The sequence below is a fragment of the Hemitrygon akajei genome, chromosome 27, assembly GCF_048418815.1.
Source record: "Hemitrygon akajei chromosome 27, sHemAka1.3, whole genome shotgun sequence".
NCBI lineage: Eukaryota > Metazoa > Chordata > Chondrichthyes > Myliobatiformes > Dasyatidae > Hemitrygon > Hemitrygon akajei.
The window spans coordinates 2,720,185-2,737,438 of NC_133150.1; the positions used below are offsets into that span (position 1 = coordinate 2,720,185).

The 17,254-nt window shown below is 45.4% G+C and overlaps 1 protein-coding gene across 5 annotated transcripts in view; it reads right to left on the reverse strand.

Moving 5' to 3' along the window:
- LOC140717085 (voltage-dependent L-type calcium channel subunit alpha-1S-like) overlaps positions 1-17,254 on the reverse strand; it is a 665,173-nt gene that overhangs the window by 392,927 nt on the left and 254,992 nt on the right. For all 5 annotated transcript variants that reach the window (XR_012096443.1, XM_073030268.1, XM_073030267.1 and 2 more), the window contains exon 25: positions 13,197-13,398. Coding sequence is in view for 4 of the 5 variants with exons in the window: in XM_073030268.1 (XP_072886369.1) it covers positions 13,197-13,398 (202 nt within the window). In the remaining variant the exon portion in view is untranslated. The remainder of the gene's footprint in view (positions 1-13,196; positions 13,399-17,254) is intronic.

Sequence of the window (17,254 nt, forward strand, 5' to 3'; positions counted from 1 at the left end):
ACATTAAGTACACTCTCAGCTTTCACTTTATTAGGTGCAGGAGTGAAACCCGGTGTGGCCTTCTGCTACTGTAACCCATCCACTTCAAGGTTCGACAAGTTGTGTGCTCATAGATGCTCTTCTGCACACCACTGTTGAGTTACTGTCAGCTTGAGCCAGTCTACCCATTCTCCTCTGACCTCCCTCATTAACAAGGTGTTATCGCCCTGTAAACTTTAGAGAGTGTTGAGCATGAAAATACTTCTAAAGATACTGTATAGCATAGGGCCTTCTGGCCTTTCAAGATCCTAGGAAATGTACTGTTTCTGAGATAGTCAAACCATCCCATCTGGACCAACAACTATTCCACAGTCAACATCAGAATTGCCCGTTCTAATGTTTGTTCAGAACAACAACTGAACCTCTTGACTGTGCCTGCGTGCTTTTATGCATTGAATTGCTGCCACAAGATGGGCTGATTACATATTTGCAGTAGTGAGCAGGTGTACAGCTGTTTCTAATAGAGTGGGCACTGAGTGTACATTGAGAGCTGACTGTGGCATTTGGTAGCTGACGCAGTGAGCATGGGAATGGTGCCCCCGTGTACACAGTGAATGCACGATGAATGTGACCCAGGTACAGAGTGAGCCTTTGCTGAGTGTTACCTGGTCACTGGTTCTGATTGTGGTCTGTGCATGCTTAGCCCACTGCTCTACTCTCTACACCCATGATTGTGTGGCTAGGCACAGCCCAAACGCCATGTTGATGAGGAGGCATACAGAAGCGAGATAGATCAGCTGGTTGAGTGGTGTCTCAGCAACAACCTTGCACAACCTCAGAGGGATAATTGTGGACTTCAGGAAGGGGAAGTCCAGGGAACACACACCAGTCCTCATCGAGGGATCAGAAGTGAGCAGTTTCAAACTCCTGGGTGTCAATATCTCTGAGGATCTCATTGTTTGGAGTACTGTGCAGTCACAACAGGAGTGTTCCTGTCTAGGTCCAACAAAGACTTTTGACGGGAAACCCCATTTCTATAAAAGAGAGGTACCACTTAGCAGAGTGGTCAAACAAGGGGCATGTCTACAGAGCTAGTATTCTGTTCTGGGTGTCAGAAGTGGGATTTCCAGGAGACTCCCAGACTTCCCAATAGTCACATCTGCGCCAGGTGCATCAAAATGCAGCTCTTAGAGACCACGTTAGGGAACTAGAGCTGCAGCTCGATGACCTTCGGCTTGTTAGGGAAAGTGAAGCAGTGATAGACAGGAGCTACAGAGAGGTAGTTATCTCAAGGCCACAGGGTCAGTCAAGGCCGCAGTGACTGTCAGAAAAGGGTAGGGTGAACATCAGATAGTGGAGAGCTCCTCTGTGGCCATGCCCCTCAGCAATAAGTACTCTATTCTGAGTATTGTTGGGGGGGGGGACCAACCTGGGGGAAGCAACAGTGGCCATGCCTCTGGTACTGTCTGGCCCTATGGCTCAGAAGGGTAGAGAACTGAAGAAGATGGCAGCAGGGATAGGGGATCCTATAGTCAGGGGGACAGCTAGATGTTTCTGTGGATGCAAAAAGGAAACATGGATAGTAGTTTGCTTCCCAGGTGCCAGGCCTGGCCCACGATGTTTCCGAATATAAAAGGGAGGGTGAGCAGCCAGAAGTTGTGGTACATATTGTTACCAAACACAAAGGAAAAAAAAGGGAGGTCCTGTAAAAACAGAATGCAAGGAGTTAGGAAGGAAGTTGAGAAGCAGGACCTCAAAGGTAGTAATCTCGGGATTTCTGCCTGTGCCACGTGACAGTGAGGTAGAAATAGGATGAGGTGGCAGATAAATGTGTGGCTGAAGAATTGGAGTGGGAGCAGGGATCAGATTTCTGGATAATTGGGACCTCTTCTGGGGCAGGTGTGACCTGTACAAAGGGATGGGTTGCACTTGAATCTGAGGGGGACCAGTATTCTCGCGGGCAAATTTACTAGAGCTATTGGAAGTGGTTTTAAACTGATATGGCAGGGGGATGGGAGCCAGGATAATAGAGCTGAGGATGAGCTAGCTGGTTTACAAGAAGATGATGGGTGTAACATGAATGCAAGGAAGGACAAGACAATGATTGGATACAAATGCAGACAGAGCAAAGAGTTAAATTTAACCATAGAACATTACAGCACAGAAACAGGCCTTTTGGCCCTTCTTGGCTGTGCTGAACCATTTTTCTGCCTGGTCCCACTGACCTGCACCTGGCCCACATCCCTCCATACACCTCTCATCCATGTACCTGTCCAAGTTTTTCTTAAATGTTAAAAGTGAGCCCGCATTTACCACTTCATCTGGCACCTCATTCCATACTCCCACCACTCTCTGTGTTTAGAAGCCCCCCCCCCAATGTTCCCTTTAAACTTTTCCCCCTTCACCCTTAACCCATGTCCTCTGGTTTTTTTCTTCCCTAGCCTCAGTGGAAAAAGCTTGCTTGCATTCACTCTATCTATACCCCTCATAATTTTATATACCTCCATCAAGTCTCCCCTCATTCTCCTACACTCCAGGGAATAAAGTCCTAACCTATTCAACCTTTCTCGGTAACTCAGTTTCTCAAGTCCCAGCAACATCCTTGTAAACCTTCTCTGCGCTCTTTCAACCTTCTTAATTTGCTGATCCAATTTACCACATTATCATCCAGATCATTGATATAGATGACAAATAACAATCAACCCAGCACTGATCCCTGTGGCACACCACTAGTCACAGGCCTCCACTACCACTACCACTCTCTGGCTTCTCCCATTGAGCCAATGTCTAATCCAATTTACTACCTCTCCATGTATACCTAGCGACTGAATCTTCCTAACTAACCTCCCATGCGGGACCTTGTCAAAGGCCTTACTGAAGTCCATGTAGACAACATCCACTGCCTTCCCTTCATCCACTTTCCTGGTAACCTCCTCGAAAACCTCTAATAGATTTGTTAAATATGACCTACCACGCACAAAGCTGTGTTGACTCTCCCTAATAAGTCCCTGTCTATCTAAATACTTGTAGATCCTATCTCTTAGTACTCATTCCAATAATTTACCTACTACCGACATCAAGCTTACTGGCCTATAATTTCCCAGATTACTTTTAGAGCCTTTTTTAAACAACGGAACAACATGAGCTATCCTCCAATCCTCCGGCACCTCACCCGTAGATACCGACATTTTAACTATATCTGCCAGGGCCCCTGCAATTTCAAAACTAGTCTCCTTCAAGGTCCGAGGGAATACCCTGTCAGGTCCTGGGGATTTATCTACTCTGATTTTCCTCAAGATAGCAAGCAACTCCTCCTCTTCAATCTGTATAGGTTCCATGACCTCACTACTTGTTTGCCTTATTTCCAATGAATCCATGCCAGTTTCCTTAGTAAATACAAACATTAAAAAAACATTTAAGATCTCCCCCATTTCATTTGGTTCCATACATAGTCCAGCACTCTGATCTTCAAGAGACCAATTTCATCCCTTACTATCCTTTTGCTCTTAATATACCTGTAGAAGCTCTTTGGATTATCCTTCACCTTGACTGCCAAAGCTACCTCATGTCTTTTAGCCCTCCTAATTTCTTTCTTAAGTATTTTTTGCACTCATTATACCCCTCAAGTACCTTATTTGTTCCGTTTCCTGTACATGTCATACATCTCTCTCTTCTTCTTTATCAGGGTTCCAATATCCTTAGAAAACCAAGGTTCCTTATCCTTATTCAATTTGCCTTTAATCCTGACAGAAACATACAAACTCTGCACTCTCAAAATTTCTCCTTTGAAGGCCTCCCACTTACCAATCACATCCTTGCCAGAGAACAATCTGTCCCAATCTACGCTTTTTAGATCCTTTCTAATTTCTTCAAATTTGGCCTTTTTCCAGTTTAGAACCTCAACCTGAGGACCAGATCGATCCTTATCCATGATCAAGTTGAAACTAATGGTATTGTGATCACTGGAAACAAAGTGTTCCCCTACCACAGAGGCAAAAATCAAAATGGTGAAAAATGCAGGACTGAAGGTGCTGTATTTAAATGTAGACAGTGCGAGAGGGAAGATAGGCAAGTGATAGAGAAGGGACACGCTTAGACCGAAGGTTTGAGATGTGTCTATTTTAACGCAAGGAGTGTTATGAACAAAGCGGATGAGCTTAGAGCCTGGATCAGTACTTGGAGATATGATGTGGTGGCCATTACAGAGACTTTGATGGCTCAGGGACAAGAATGGTTACTTCAAGTGCCAGATGTTTCAGAAAGGACAGGGAGGGAGGCAAAAGAGGTGGGGGCATGGCACTGTTGATCAGAGATGTGTCAAGGCTGTAGAAAATGTGGATGCCATGTAAGAATTGTCTACAGAGTCTCTGTGGAACAGGAAGGGGTCAATAACTTTACTGGGTGTTTAGAGTTGTCAATAACAGAGTTGTCATGATGGGAGATTTTAATTTCCCAAATAGCGATTGGCATCTCCCTAGAGCAGGGGTTTAGATGGGGTGGAGCTTGTTAGGTGTGTTCAGGAAGGTTTCTTGACACTATATGTAGGTAAGCCTACAAGAGGAGAGACTGTACTTGATTTGGTATTGGGAAATAAACCTGGTCAGGTGTCAGATCTCTCAGTGGGAGAGCATTATGGAGATAGTGATCATAATTCTATCTCCTTTACAATAGCATTGGAGAGAGATAGGAACAGACAAGTTAAAAAGTGTTTAATTGGAGCAAGGGGAATTATGAGGCTATCAGGCAGGAAACTGGAAGCTTAAATTGGAAACAGATGTTCTCAGGGAAAAGTACAAAAGAAATGTGGCAAATGTTCAGGGGATATTTGTGTGGATTTCTGTATAGGTACGTTTCAATGAGACAGGGAAGTTTTGGTAGGGTACACGAACCATGGTGTACAAAGGCTGTAATAAACCTAGTCAAGTAGAAAAGAAAAGCTTGCAAAAGGTTCAGAGAGCTAGGTAATGTTAGAGATCTAGAATATTATAAGGGTAATAGGAAGGAGCTTAAGAAGGAAATTAGGAGAGCCAGAAGGGGCCATGAGAAGGCCTTAGCAGGCACGATTAAGGAAAACCCCAAAGCATTCTACAAGTATGTGAAGAGCAAGAGGATAAGACATGAAAGAATAGGACCTATCAAGTGTGACAGTGGGGAAGTGTGTATGGAACCAGAGGAAACAGCAGAGGTACTTAATGATTACTTTACTTCAGTATTCAATCTGGAAAAGGATCTTGGTGATTGTAGTGATGACTTGCAGCAGACTGAGAAGCTTGAACATGTAGATATTAAGAAAGAGGATGTGCTGGAGCTTTTGGAAAGAATCAAGTTGGATAAGTCGCTGGGACCGGATGAGATGTACCCCAAGCTACTGTGGGAGGCAAGGGAGAAGATTGCTGAGACTCTGGCGATGATTTTTGCATCATCAATGGGAACGTGAAAGGTTCCAGAGGATTTGAGGGTTGCGCATGTTGTTCCTTTATTCAGGAAAGGGAGTAGAGATAGCCCAGGAAATGATAGACAAGTGAGTCTTACCTCAGTGGCTGGAAAGTTGATGGAGAAGATCCTGAGAGGCAGAATTTATGAACATCTGGAGAGGTATATTATGATTAGGAGTAGTCAGCATGGCTTTGTCAAGGGCAGGTCATGCCCTACGAGCCTGAGTGAATTTTTTGAGGATGTGACTAAACACATACATGAAGGAAGAGCAGTAGATGTAGTGTATATGGATTTCAGCGAGGCATTTGACAAGAATTTACTAGAATGTTACCTGGGTTTCAGCACCTAAGTTACAGGTAAAGATTGAACAAGTTAGGTCTTTATTCTTTGGACCGTAGAAGGTTGAGGGGGGACGATAGAGGTATTTAAAATTATGAGGGAGATAGAGTTGACGTGGATAGGCTTTTTCCATTGAGAGCAGGGGAGATTCAAACAAGAGGACATGAGTTGAGAGTTAGGGGGTAAAAGTTTAAGGGTAACACGAGGGGAAATTTCTTTACTCAGAGAGTGGTAGATGTGTGGAACAAGCTTCCAGTAGAAGTGGTAGAGGCAGGGTCGGTATTGTAATTTAAAGTAAAATTGGATAGGTATATGGACAGGAAAGGAATGGAGGGTTATGGGCTGAGTGCGGGTCAGTGGGACTAGGTGAGAGTAAGTGAGTGAATGGGCCAGTGAAAGAATGGAGATTTGAGGCTTTGACTCAAGAGATTCTGGCAGTTTTGGCAGTTGGACTGTGCAATCAAGTCAATCCAGATTTGAATAGCTCAGACTCAGCAGAAAGTAGCTGATTGGGCAATTGAGGTCAGGTGACCAAGCAGTTAAAAAAGCTCTAACAAATAAATAGAGGGGTAGCTCAAGTGGAGCGGCCTGTGGAAAGCAGCCAGTGAATGAGTGGGCCAGTGAAGGAGTGGAGATTTGAGGCTTTGACTCGAGAGGCTTTGATGAGAAGAGGCGGAGGACGAGCTTGTTCCTAGTTAGTCTTTACAGTGCCTCCTGAGACGGTGATGTGCCTCTCCTGTGAGATGTGGCAGTCTTGGGGGAACTCCCCTCTCCCGCAGAGTCACATCTGCCAGAAGTGCTTGCGGCTGGGTGATCTGGAAGACCGTGTGAGGAATCTGGAGCAGCAGCTGGATGACCTTAGACTCATAAGGGAGAATGAGGCAGTCACAGATGAGAGCTACAGGGAGGTAGTCACTGGGTAGCAGGTCATTGGGTGACAGTCCGAGGGGGAAAGTGAAGGAGAGTAGACAGGTACTGCAGAGCACCCCTGTAGCCATTCCCCTGAATAATGTTTACCGTCCTGGATGCCGTTGGTGAGGACGACCGACCAGGTGTGAGCCACGATGGCAGGGCCTCTGGCACTGAGTCTGACCCTGTGGTGCAGAAGGATGGGTCGGAGAAGAGGAGAGCTGTCGTCATTGGGGACTCAATAGTCAGGAGAGCAGACAGGAGATTTTGTGGATGTGAGAAGGAAACTCACATGGTTTGTTGCCTCCCGGGTGCCTGGGTCCGGTATGTCTCTGACCGGGTGCATGACATCCTGGTACGAGAGGGAAAGCAACCAGAAGTCGTGATACGTGTTGGTACCAATGACACAGGCAGGAAGAGGGATGAGGTCCTGAAGTGTGAGTTACGGGAACTAGGCAGAAGGCTGAAGAACAGGACCTCAAGGGTGGCATTCTCAGGATTGCTGCCAGTGCTACGTGATAGTGATGGTAAGAATTGGAGGAGATGGCAGTTGAATGCGTGGCTGTGGAGTTGGTGCAGGGGGTAGGGTTTTAGATTTTTGGATCATTGGGATCTCTTCCGGGGAAGGTGGGACCTGTACAGATTGGATGGGTTGCACCTGAACTCAAGGGGGAGCAATATCCTTTCTGGTAGGTTTGCTAGCATGGTTCGGGAGGGTTTAAACTAATTTGCAAGGGGGATGGGACCCAGAACGATAGAGCAGTGAAAGAAGTGCATGGAGTAAAACCAGACCTAACATATAGAGAGGCTTTGAGGAAAGAGAAGCAGAATAAAGGGTGTAAATGTAGTAAGGTAGAGGGCTAAAGTGTCTGTACTTCAATGCAAGAAGCATCAGGAACAAAGGTGATGAACTGAGAGCTTGGATACATACATGGAATTATGATGTAGTGGCCATTACGGAGACTTGGCTGGCACCAGGGCAGGAATGGATTCTCAATATTCCTGGATTTCAGTGCTTTAAAAGGGATAGAGAAGGGGGAAAAGGGGTGGCATTACTGGTCAGGGATACTATTACAGCTGCAGAAAGGGTGGGTAATGTAGCAGGATCCTCTTTTGAGTCAGTATGGGTGGAAGTCAGGAACAGGTAGAGAGCAGTTACTCTACTGGGAGTATACTTTAGGCCCCCTGGTAGCAGCAGAGATACCGAGGAGCAGATTGGGAGGCAGATTTTGGAAAGGTGCAAAAATAACAGGGTTGTTATCATGGGTGACTTTAACTTCCCTAATATTGATTGGCACTTGATTAGTTCCAAGGGTTTAGATGGGGCAAAGTTTGTTAAGTGTGTCCAGGATGGATTCCTGTCACAGTATGTAGACAGGCCGACTAGGGAGAATGCCATACTAGATCTAGTATTAGGTAACAAACCAGGTCAAGTCATAGATCTGTCAGTGGGTGAGCATCTGGGGGACAGTGATCACCGCTCCCTGGCCTTTAGCATTATCATGGAAAAGGATAGAATCAGAGAGGACAGGAAAATTTTTAATTGGGGAAGGGCAAATTATGAGGCTATAAGGCTAGAACTTGCGGGTGTGAATTGGGATGATGTTTTTGCAGGGAAATGTACTATGAACATGTGGTCAATGTTTAGGGATCTCTTGCAGGATGTTAGGAATAAATTTGTCCCAGTGAGGAAGATAAAGAATGGTAGGGTGAAGGAACCATGAGTGACAAGTGAGGTAGAAAATCTAGTCAGGTGGAAGGCGGCAGCATACATGAGGTTTAGGAAGCAACGATCAGATGGGTCTACTGAGGAATATAGGGTAGCAAGAAAGGAGCTTAAGAAGGGGCTGAGAAGAGCAAGAAGGGGGCATGTGAGTGCCTTGGTGAGTAGGGTAAAGGAAAACCCCAAGGCATTCTTCAATTATGTGAAGAACAAAAGGATGACGGGAGTGAAGGTAGGACCGATTAGAGATAAAAGTGGGAAGATGTGCCTGGAGGCTGTGGAAGTGAGCGAGGTCCTCAATGAATACTTCTCTTCGGTATTCACCACTGACAGGGAACTTGATGACAGTGAGGACAATATGAGTGAGGTTGATGCTCTGGAGCATTTTGATATTAAGGGAGAGGAGGTGTTGGAGTTGTTAAAATACATTAGGAAGGATAAGTCCCCAGGGCCTGATGGAATATTCCCCAGGCTGCTCCACGAGGCGAGGGAAGAGATAGCTGAACCTCTGGCTTGGATCTTTATGTCCTCGTTGTCCACAGGAATGGTACCGGAGGATCGGAGGGAGGCGAATGTTGTCCCTTTGTTCAAAAAAGGTAGTAGGGATAGTCCAGGTAGTTATAGACCAGTGAGCCTTACGCTTGTGGTGGGAAAGCTGTTTGGAAAAGATTCTTAGAGATAGGATCTATGGGCATTTAGAGAATCATGGTCTGATCAGGGACAGTCAGCATGGCTTTGTAAAGGGCAGATTGCGCCTAACAAGACTGATAGAGTTCTTTGAGGAGGTGACCAGGCATATAGATGAGGGTAGTGCAGTGGATGCGATCTACATGGATTTTAGTAAGGCATTTGACAAGGTTCCACATGGTAGGCTTATTCAGAAAGTCAGAAGGCATGGGATCCAGGGAGGTTTGGCCAGGTGGATTCAGAATTGGCTTGCCTGCAGAAGGCAGAGGGTAGTGGTGGAGGGAGTACATTCAGATTGGAGGGTTGTGACTAGTGGTGTCCCACAAGGATCTGTTCTGGAACCTCTACTTTTTGTGATTTTTATTAATGACCTGGATGTGGGGGTAGAAGGGTGGGTTGGCAAGTTTGCAGACGACACAAAGGTTGGTGGTGTTGTAGATAGTGTAGAGGATTGTCGAAGATTGCAGAGAGACATTGATAGGATGCAGAAGTGGGCTGAGAAGTAGCAGATGGAGTTCAACCTGGAGAAGTGTGAGATGGTACGCTTTGGAAGGACAAACTCCAAGGCAGAGTATGAAGTAAATGGCAGGATACTTGGTAGTGTGGAGGAGCAGAGGGATCTGGGGGTACATGTGCACAGATCCCTGAAAGTTGCCTCACAGGTAGATAGGGTAGTTAAGAAAGCTTATGGGGTGTTAGCTTTCATAAGTCGAGGGATAGAGTTTAAGAGACGTGATGTAATGATGCAGCTCTATAAAACTCTAGTTAGGCCACACTTGGAGTACTGTGTCCAGTTCTGGTCGCCTCATTATAGGAAGGATGTGGAAGCATTGGAAAGGGTACAGAGGAGGTTTACCTGGATGCTGCCTGGTTTAGAGAGTATGGATTATGATCAGAGATTAAGGGAGCTAGGGCTTTATTCTTTGGAGAGAAGGAGGATGAGAGGAGACATGATAGAGGTGTATATGATATTAAGAGGAATAGACAGAGTGGACAGCCAGCGCATCTTCCCCAGGGCACCACTGCTCAGTACAAGAGGGCATGGCTTTTACTCAGAGAGTGGTTGGTGCGTGGAATGCACTGCCTGAGTCACTGGTGGAGGCAGATACATTAGTGAAGTTTAAGAGACTACTAGACAGGTATATGGAGGAAATTAAGGTGGGGGATTATATGGGAGGCAAGGTTTGAGGGTCGGCACAGCACTGTGGGCCGAAGGGCCTGTAATGTGCTGTACTATTGTATGTTCTATGTTCTAAGCATTCGGCACGGACTAGAAGGGCCGAGATGGCCTGTTTCCATGCTGTAATTGTTATATGGTTATATGGTACCCCATGCAAGGCTCATTGAGAAAGTAAGGAGTCATGGGATCCAAGGGGACATTGCTTTGTGGATCCAGAACTGGCTTGCCCACAGAAGGCAAAGAGTGGTTGTAGACGGGTCATATTCTGCATGGAGGTCGGTCATCAGTGGAGTGCCTCAGGGATCTATTCTGGGACCCTTACTCTTCGTGATTTTTATAAATGACCTGGATGAGGAAGTGGAGGGATAGGTTAGTAAGTTTCCTGATGACATAAAGTTTGGGGGTGTTGTGGATAGTGTGGAGGGTAGTCAGAGGTTACAGTGGGACATTGATAGGATGCAAAATTGGGCTGAGAAGTGGCAGATGGAGTTCAACCCAGATAAGTGTGAAGTGGTTCATTTTGGTAGGTCAAATATGATGGCAGAATATAGTATTTCCGACAGACAGACATACGTTATTGATCCCGAGGGAAATTGGGTTTCGTTACAGTCGCACCAACCAAGAATAGTGTAGAAATATTAATGGTAAAACTCCTGGCAGTGTTGAGGATCAGAGGGATCTTGGGGTCCGAGTCCATAGGACACTCAAAGCAGCTGCGCAGGTTGACTCTGTGGATAAGGCGGTGTACGGAGTATTGGCCTTCATCAATTGTGGAACTGAATTTAGGCGCCTAGAGGTAATGTTGCAGCTATATAGGAGCCTGGTCAGATCCCACTTGGAGTACTGTGCTCAGTTCTGGTCACCTCACTACAGGAAGGATGTGGAAGCCATAGAAAGGGTGCAGAGGAGATTTACAAGGATATTGCCTGGATTGGGGAGCATGCATTATGAGAATCAGTTGAGTGACCTCGATCTTTTCTCCTTGGAGGGATGAAGGATGTGAAGTGACCTAATAGAGGTGTATGAGATGATTAGAGGCATTGTTCGTGTGGATAGTCAGAGGCTTTTTCCCAGGGCTGAAATGGTTGCCACAGGAGGAGACAGGTTTAAAGTGCTGGGGAGTAGGTACAGAGGAGATGTCAGGGGTAAGTTTTTACTCAGAGAGTGGCGAGTGCGTGGAATGGGATGCTGGCAGCGGTGGTGGAGGCGGATACAATAGGGTCTTTTAAGAGACCTTTGGATAGGTACATGGCGCTTAGAAAGATAGAGGGCTATAGGTAAGCCTAGTAATTTCTAAGGTAGGGACATTTTTGGCACAACTTTGTGGGCCAAAGGGCCTGTATAGAAAATGTAGGTTTTCTACGTTTCTATGTTAAATGCTTGTAGCTTTTGGAATAAGGTGAATGAATTTGCAGCACAATTAGAGATTGGTCAGTATGACATTGTGGGTATCATTGAGTTGTGGCTGAAAGAAGGCCATATTTGGGAGCTTAATATCAAAGGATATACTTTGTATCAAAAGGACTGGCAGAAGGTGATGTGGCTCTTGCTAAGAGGTGGAATTACATCTTTAGAAAGAGGTGACATTGGGTCAGAGAATGTTGAATTATGCGGGTGGAGTTAAGAAATTGCAAGGGTAAAAAAATCATTATGGAAATCATATATAGGCCTCCAAATAGTAGCCAACATGTGGGGTTGAGATTGCAAAGGGAGCTGGAAAAGGCATGTAATAAGGGTAATGACACAATTGTAATGGGGGCTTCAATATACAAGGGGATTGGGAAAATCAGGTTGGTGCCGGATCACAAGAGAGGGAATTTGTTGAACGCCCATGAAATGGGTTTTTAGATTGGGTGTTGTATAATAACCCAAATCTTATTAGGGAGCTTAACCTAAAGAGCTTAAGAGGCAGTGATCATAGTATGATTGAATTCATACTGCAATTTGCGAGGGAGAAGCATAACTCACATATATCAATATCGCAATGGAATAAGAGGAATTACAGAGGCATGAGAGAGGAGCTTCTGGGAATAGTTCACAAAGCACAGGACAGATATGTATCACAGAAGTTGTTCTCAAATGGCAGGGCTAGGCAACCATGGCTGACAAAAGAAGTTAAGGACTGTACAAAGGCCAATAAAAAGGCATACGAAGGAAATGTGAGTGGGAAGTTGGATGACTGGGAAGGTTTTAAAATCCAACAAAAGGCAACTAAAAAAACAATAAGGGAAAAGATGAAATATGAGGGCAGACTAGCCAATAGTATAAAACAGGATACCAAATTATTTTCAGTTATATAAAGTGTAAAAGGAAGGTGAGAGTTGATATTGGACCACTATGACACTGATGAGGTAGTAATGGGGAACAAAGAAATGACAGATCAACCTAATGGGTACTATAGAAGGTGCTATATGCCAGAGGTCCATGAGTGTCAGGGAGCAGGAGTGAGTGCCATTGCTATTACAAAGAAAAAAGTGCAAAGCAAACTCAAAGGTGAATAAGTCACCAGGACCAGATGGACTACATCCCAAAGTCCTGAGAGAAGTTGCTGAAGAGATAATGAATACATTAGTCATCATTTTTCAAGAATCACTTGATTCTGGCATGGTCCTGAAGGACTGGAAAAGTGCCAAGAAAGGTGGTACAGGAGCCTGAAGGCACACACTTAATGATTCAGGAATAGCTTCTTCATCTCCACCATCAAATTTCTGAATGGACAATGAACCCACGAACACTACCTCACTATTTTTCACTCTTTTTTTTTGTCCTACTTATCTAATTTAATTATTTAAATATATATACTTATTGCAATTTATAGTTTTATTACTATGTATTGCAATGTACTGTTGCCGCAAAACAACATATTTCAAAAGAAATGCCAGTGACTCTGATTCTGTGTTGGTTTGGCTCCGGCCGGGGACCTTTCTGGTTGTGAAGAATTACCTGGTTTTTGTCCAGCTCACAATTCTTGTACTCTGTCTCCCCCTGTTCCTGGAAGGTAACTATCACGAACCCAACAAAGATGTTCATCATGAAGAAAGCGATGAGAATGATGTAGACAATGAAGAAGATTGAGATGCCCACACGGTAGTTGTAGATAGGGCCCATGTCTTCGGTGTGGGAGTCAATTGCCTTATACAGTAACCTGGACAAGAAGAGACCAGAGTTAACTCCCACTCAGCTTCTTATCTGTGACCCTCCAATCTTCGAATGCTTCTCCATACACTTACAAAGTCCTAGGTCACTTTAATGTCAGAGAGTGGGGCAGAGATGACCGAAGACAGTAAGACATTGAGCAGAATAACCTCTCATCTTCCTTTACTCCAGGGAAAAAAGTCCTAGCTTGCTTAACATATACTCATGAGACATGCTCTCTATTCCTGGCAGCATCCTGGTAAATCTCTGCTCTCTCTCTAAAGCTTCCACATCCTTCCTGTTTCATCTGAGAATTGTTACTTTAATTGCCATTCAAAGTCAGCATGTCAGAGTCAAATTCATCCAGTATGAACTAAAGACTTCTCTACCGTTCACATCTCTCAATACTTGTATCATAATACCATTCAGCGGCCAGATATACATAGGAGCAGAATAGGGCCATTCATCCCATTGCAACTTCTCCAGCATTCTATCATGGCTGGTTGATTATCCCCCTCAACCCTCCCTGTAACCCTTTGACACCCTGACTAATCAAGAACCGATCAACCTGTGCTTCAAATATACTCAATGACTTGGCTTCCACAGCTATCAGTGGCAGTGAATTCCACAGATTCACTACCCTCTAGCTAAAGAAATTCCTCTTCATCTCTGTTCTAAACAGATGTCCCTCTATTCTGAAGTTGTACCCTCTGGTCCTCGACACCCCACTATAGGAAACATCCTCTCCATGTCCACTCTATCTAGGCCTCTCAGTATTAACACTCAGTGCCTAATCTAATCTACTGTTAGAAGGGAAGCTCCCGAAAGTGCGAGGTGGGGGGAGGAAGGTGCGCTCTGCCGCTCTCACCAACAGGACAACCACGATGCACAGGAATTCACTGAGTTCGGGGGTAATGAGTGAGAGGGGTTTCAGAAGGTACTCTGCACAGGGTGAATGTACCCACTATCCTAAATGGTGGCCCGTATCTCTCTACCCTGAGGACTGTGGAGGCCAAGTCATTGGGGATATTTAAAGCAGAGGTTAATACGTTCTTGATTAGTAAGGGTGTCAAAGCTTACGGTCAGAAGACAGGACAATGGGGTTGAGAGGGATAATAAATCAGTCATGATGCAGAGGCGGAGCAAACTCAATGGGCTGAATGGCCTAATACTGCCCATATGTCGTCTTGTCTTCTGCACTATCTACACCTCACTGTCTCAGCAAAGGAGACAACAGAATCTAAGACTTCGCCCACCCTGAACATTCTCCCTCCGCCCAACCCAAACATTCTCCCTCCGCCTACCCCAAACATTCTCCCTCCGCCTACCCCAAACGTTCTCCCTCCGCCCACCTCGTTCTCCCTCCGCCCAACACAAACATTCTCCCTCCTCCTACCCCATTCTCCCTCCACCCACCCCGAGCGTTCTCCCTCCGCCTACCCCAAATGTTCTCCCTCCATCTACCCCGTTCTCCCTCTGCCCATCCCGAGCGTTCCCCCTCCACCCACCCTGAGCATTCTCCCTCCGCCCACCCTGTTCCCCCTCCACCTATCCCGAGCGTTCCCCCTCCGCCCACCCTGTTCCCCCTCCACCTATCCCAAGCGTTCTCCCTTCTCTCCTTTCTCTTATTGGGCAGAAGATGCAAAAACCTGAAAGCATGTACTGGCTTAAGGACTCTATATGCACTGTGTGTATGTACAGTGAGTGTGCCCGTACGATCAGTGAGAGTGACCGTATGTACTGAGTACAGTGTGCACAACTGTATGTGCAGTGTGCGACTGTAGTGTGTGCGACTGAATGTACAGTGTGCAACTGTATGTGTGTATGTACCATGTGCGACTGTATGTACTGTGTTTCACACGTCAGCCCCAGAGGAACAATGTTTTGTTTAGCTGCATACACCTGTTTCTGGTTAAATGACAATAAACTTGATATCGAACTTTCACTGCAACATTTCCCTTCTATTCCTGGAGGAACCTTCCTCTGTGGCTCTCCTGCCCTCAGGGGGATCTCCCCTCCCACCAGGCTTTTGAAATGATTGATCCTTGAGTCCTCTCCCCCCACCCTCACCTCAGTCTGACCTTCTTCTCGGTAATCCATTCCGTCACCAAATGCCTTTAGTAATCATCAGCCTCACTGAGAGAAAATGGGCCTCGGTCTGTCTCTTCCACTGTCTAATGGGCTCTGCCTCCCTCCCACCCCACCACTGGCAGTCATGGACACTGCTCTCTCAGTGCTGAGTGTAGATGAGCCTTTGATACCAGTGGAGAGCTTTCAACGCTAACTCTGACCCCACACCCAGTATCTAATGCAGCTTTTTTACAGTCCTCACTGGAGTACAGTGCCTTCTCAACGAGATTACAAAAAACATTACAGCACAGTACACGCCCCTCAGCTCGCAATGTTGTGGCGACCCTTAACCAATCTCACCCTTCCCTTCCACATCGCTCTCCATTTGCTGGCTCCATTTCCCAAGCACAATCTATGCTGATTCGATTTGACACAAATGACATATTTCACTGTATGTTTCAGTGTACATGGACAAAGAAAGCTAACCTGATTTGTTTTATCTAGACAGTACTCTGACCATGCTTTGTTCAGCTGTATACGTGTACTGTACGTAGAAAGCACTTTCAGGAATATTTAGTGCTGAAGGATCCCAGGTGGGAGAGTTGGCCTTCTCGGCCCTTCGTGTTGTACCACCTTGCAACCCCCAACAACCTCAATTTAACCCAAACCTAATCACTGGACAATATACAATGACAAATTAACCGAACAATCAATACGTCTTTGGACAGTGTGAGGAGACCAGAGCACCCAGAGGAAACCCACACATTCCATGGGGAGCATGTACAGAGGACACTGGGATTGAAATTAACCTACTTTGGACAGTGGGAGGAAACAGCAGCACTCGGAGAAATTAATGGGGAGGACATTAGGAATGAACTCCGACAGTCCAAGCTGTAATAGCGTCACACCAACTGTGATGCCCCAGTCTTCCTTTATCTTTATCTTACTATCATCCATGTGCCTATCTAAAAACCTCTTCGACATCCCTAATATATCTGCCTCTACCACTTCCCCACTTACTCACCACTCTGAAAAAAATTACCTCTAATATCCCCCTATAGTTTCCTCCAATCACCCTAAAATTATTCCCCTTGAGTTTTGCCCTGGAAAAAAGTCTCTGGCTGTCCACTCAATCTATGCTTATCTTCTTGTACACCTCTATCACCTCTCATCTACCTTTGATCCATAGAGAAAATGAGACAAGCTCTCTGATATAGGCAGATCCTGATAAATCTCCCCTGCATCTCCTCAATGTTCGCATTTCAATTTCTCATCGTTCCTGTCTTAGTTCCTCAACACTGCTGTTTGAATTCCTCATCGTTCCTGTTTCAGTTCCTCAATGTTCCCATTTCTGTTCCTCAACATTCCTGCTTCAATTCCTCAACATTCTTGTTTCAGTTCCTCTAGGTTCCCTTTGCAGTTCCTCAACGCTCCCATTTCAGTTTCTCATCATTCCCATTTCAATTCCTCAACATTGCCATTTCAGTTCCTCCATGTTCCTGTTTCAGTTCCTTATTACTGTTTCAATTCCTCAATGTTCCCATTTCAGTTTCTCAATGCTCCCGTTTCACTGTCTCCATGTTCCCATTTCAGTTCCTCAACATTCCCGTTTCAGTTCCTCAACATTCCCGTTTCAGTCCCTCATCATTGTTGTTTCAATTCCTCAATATTCCTGCTTCAGTTCCTCAATGTTCCTGTTTCAGTTCATCATTCCTGTTCCATTTGAAAAATGTTATCACAATGCAAGATGCTGATTTTATTGTCGTTTCATATCAGCATCGAACAACGGTACAGCA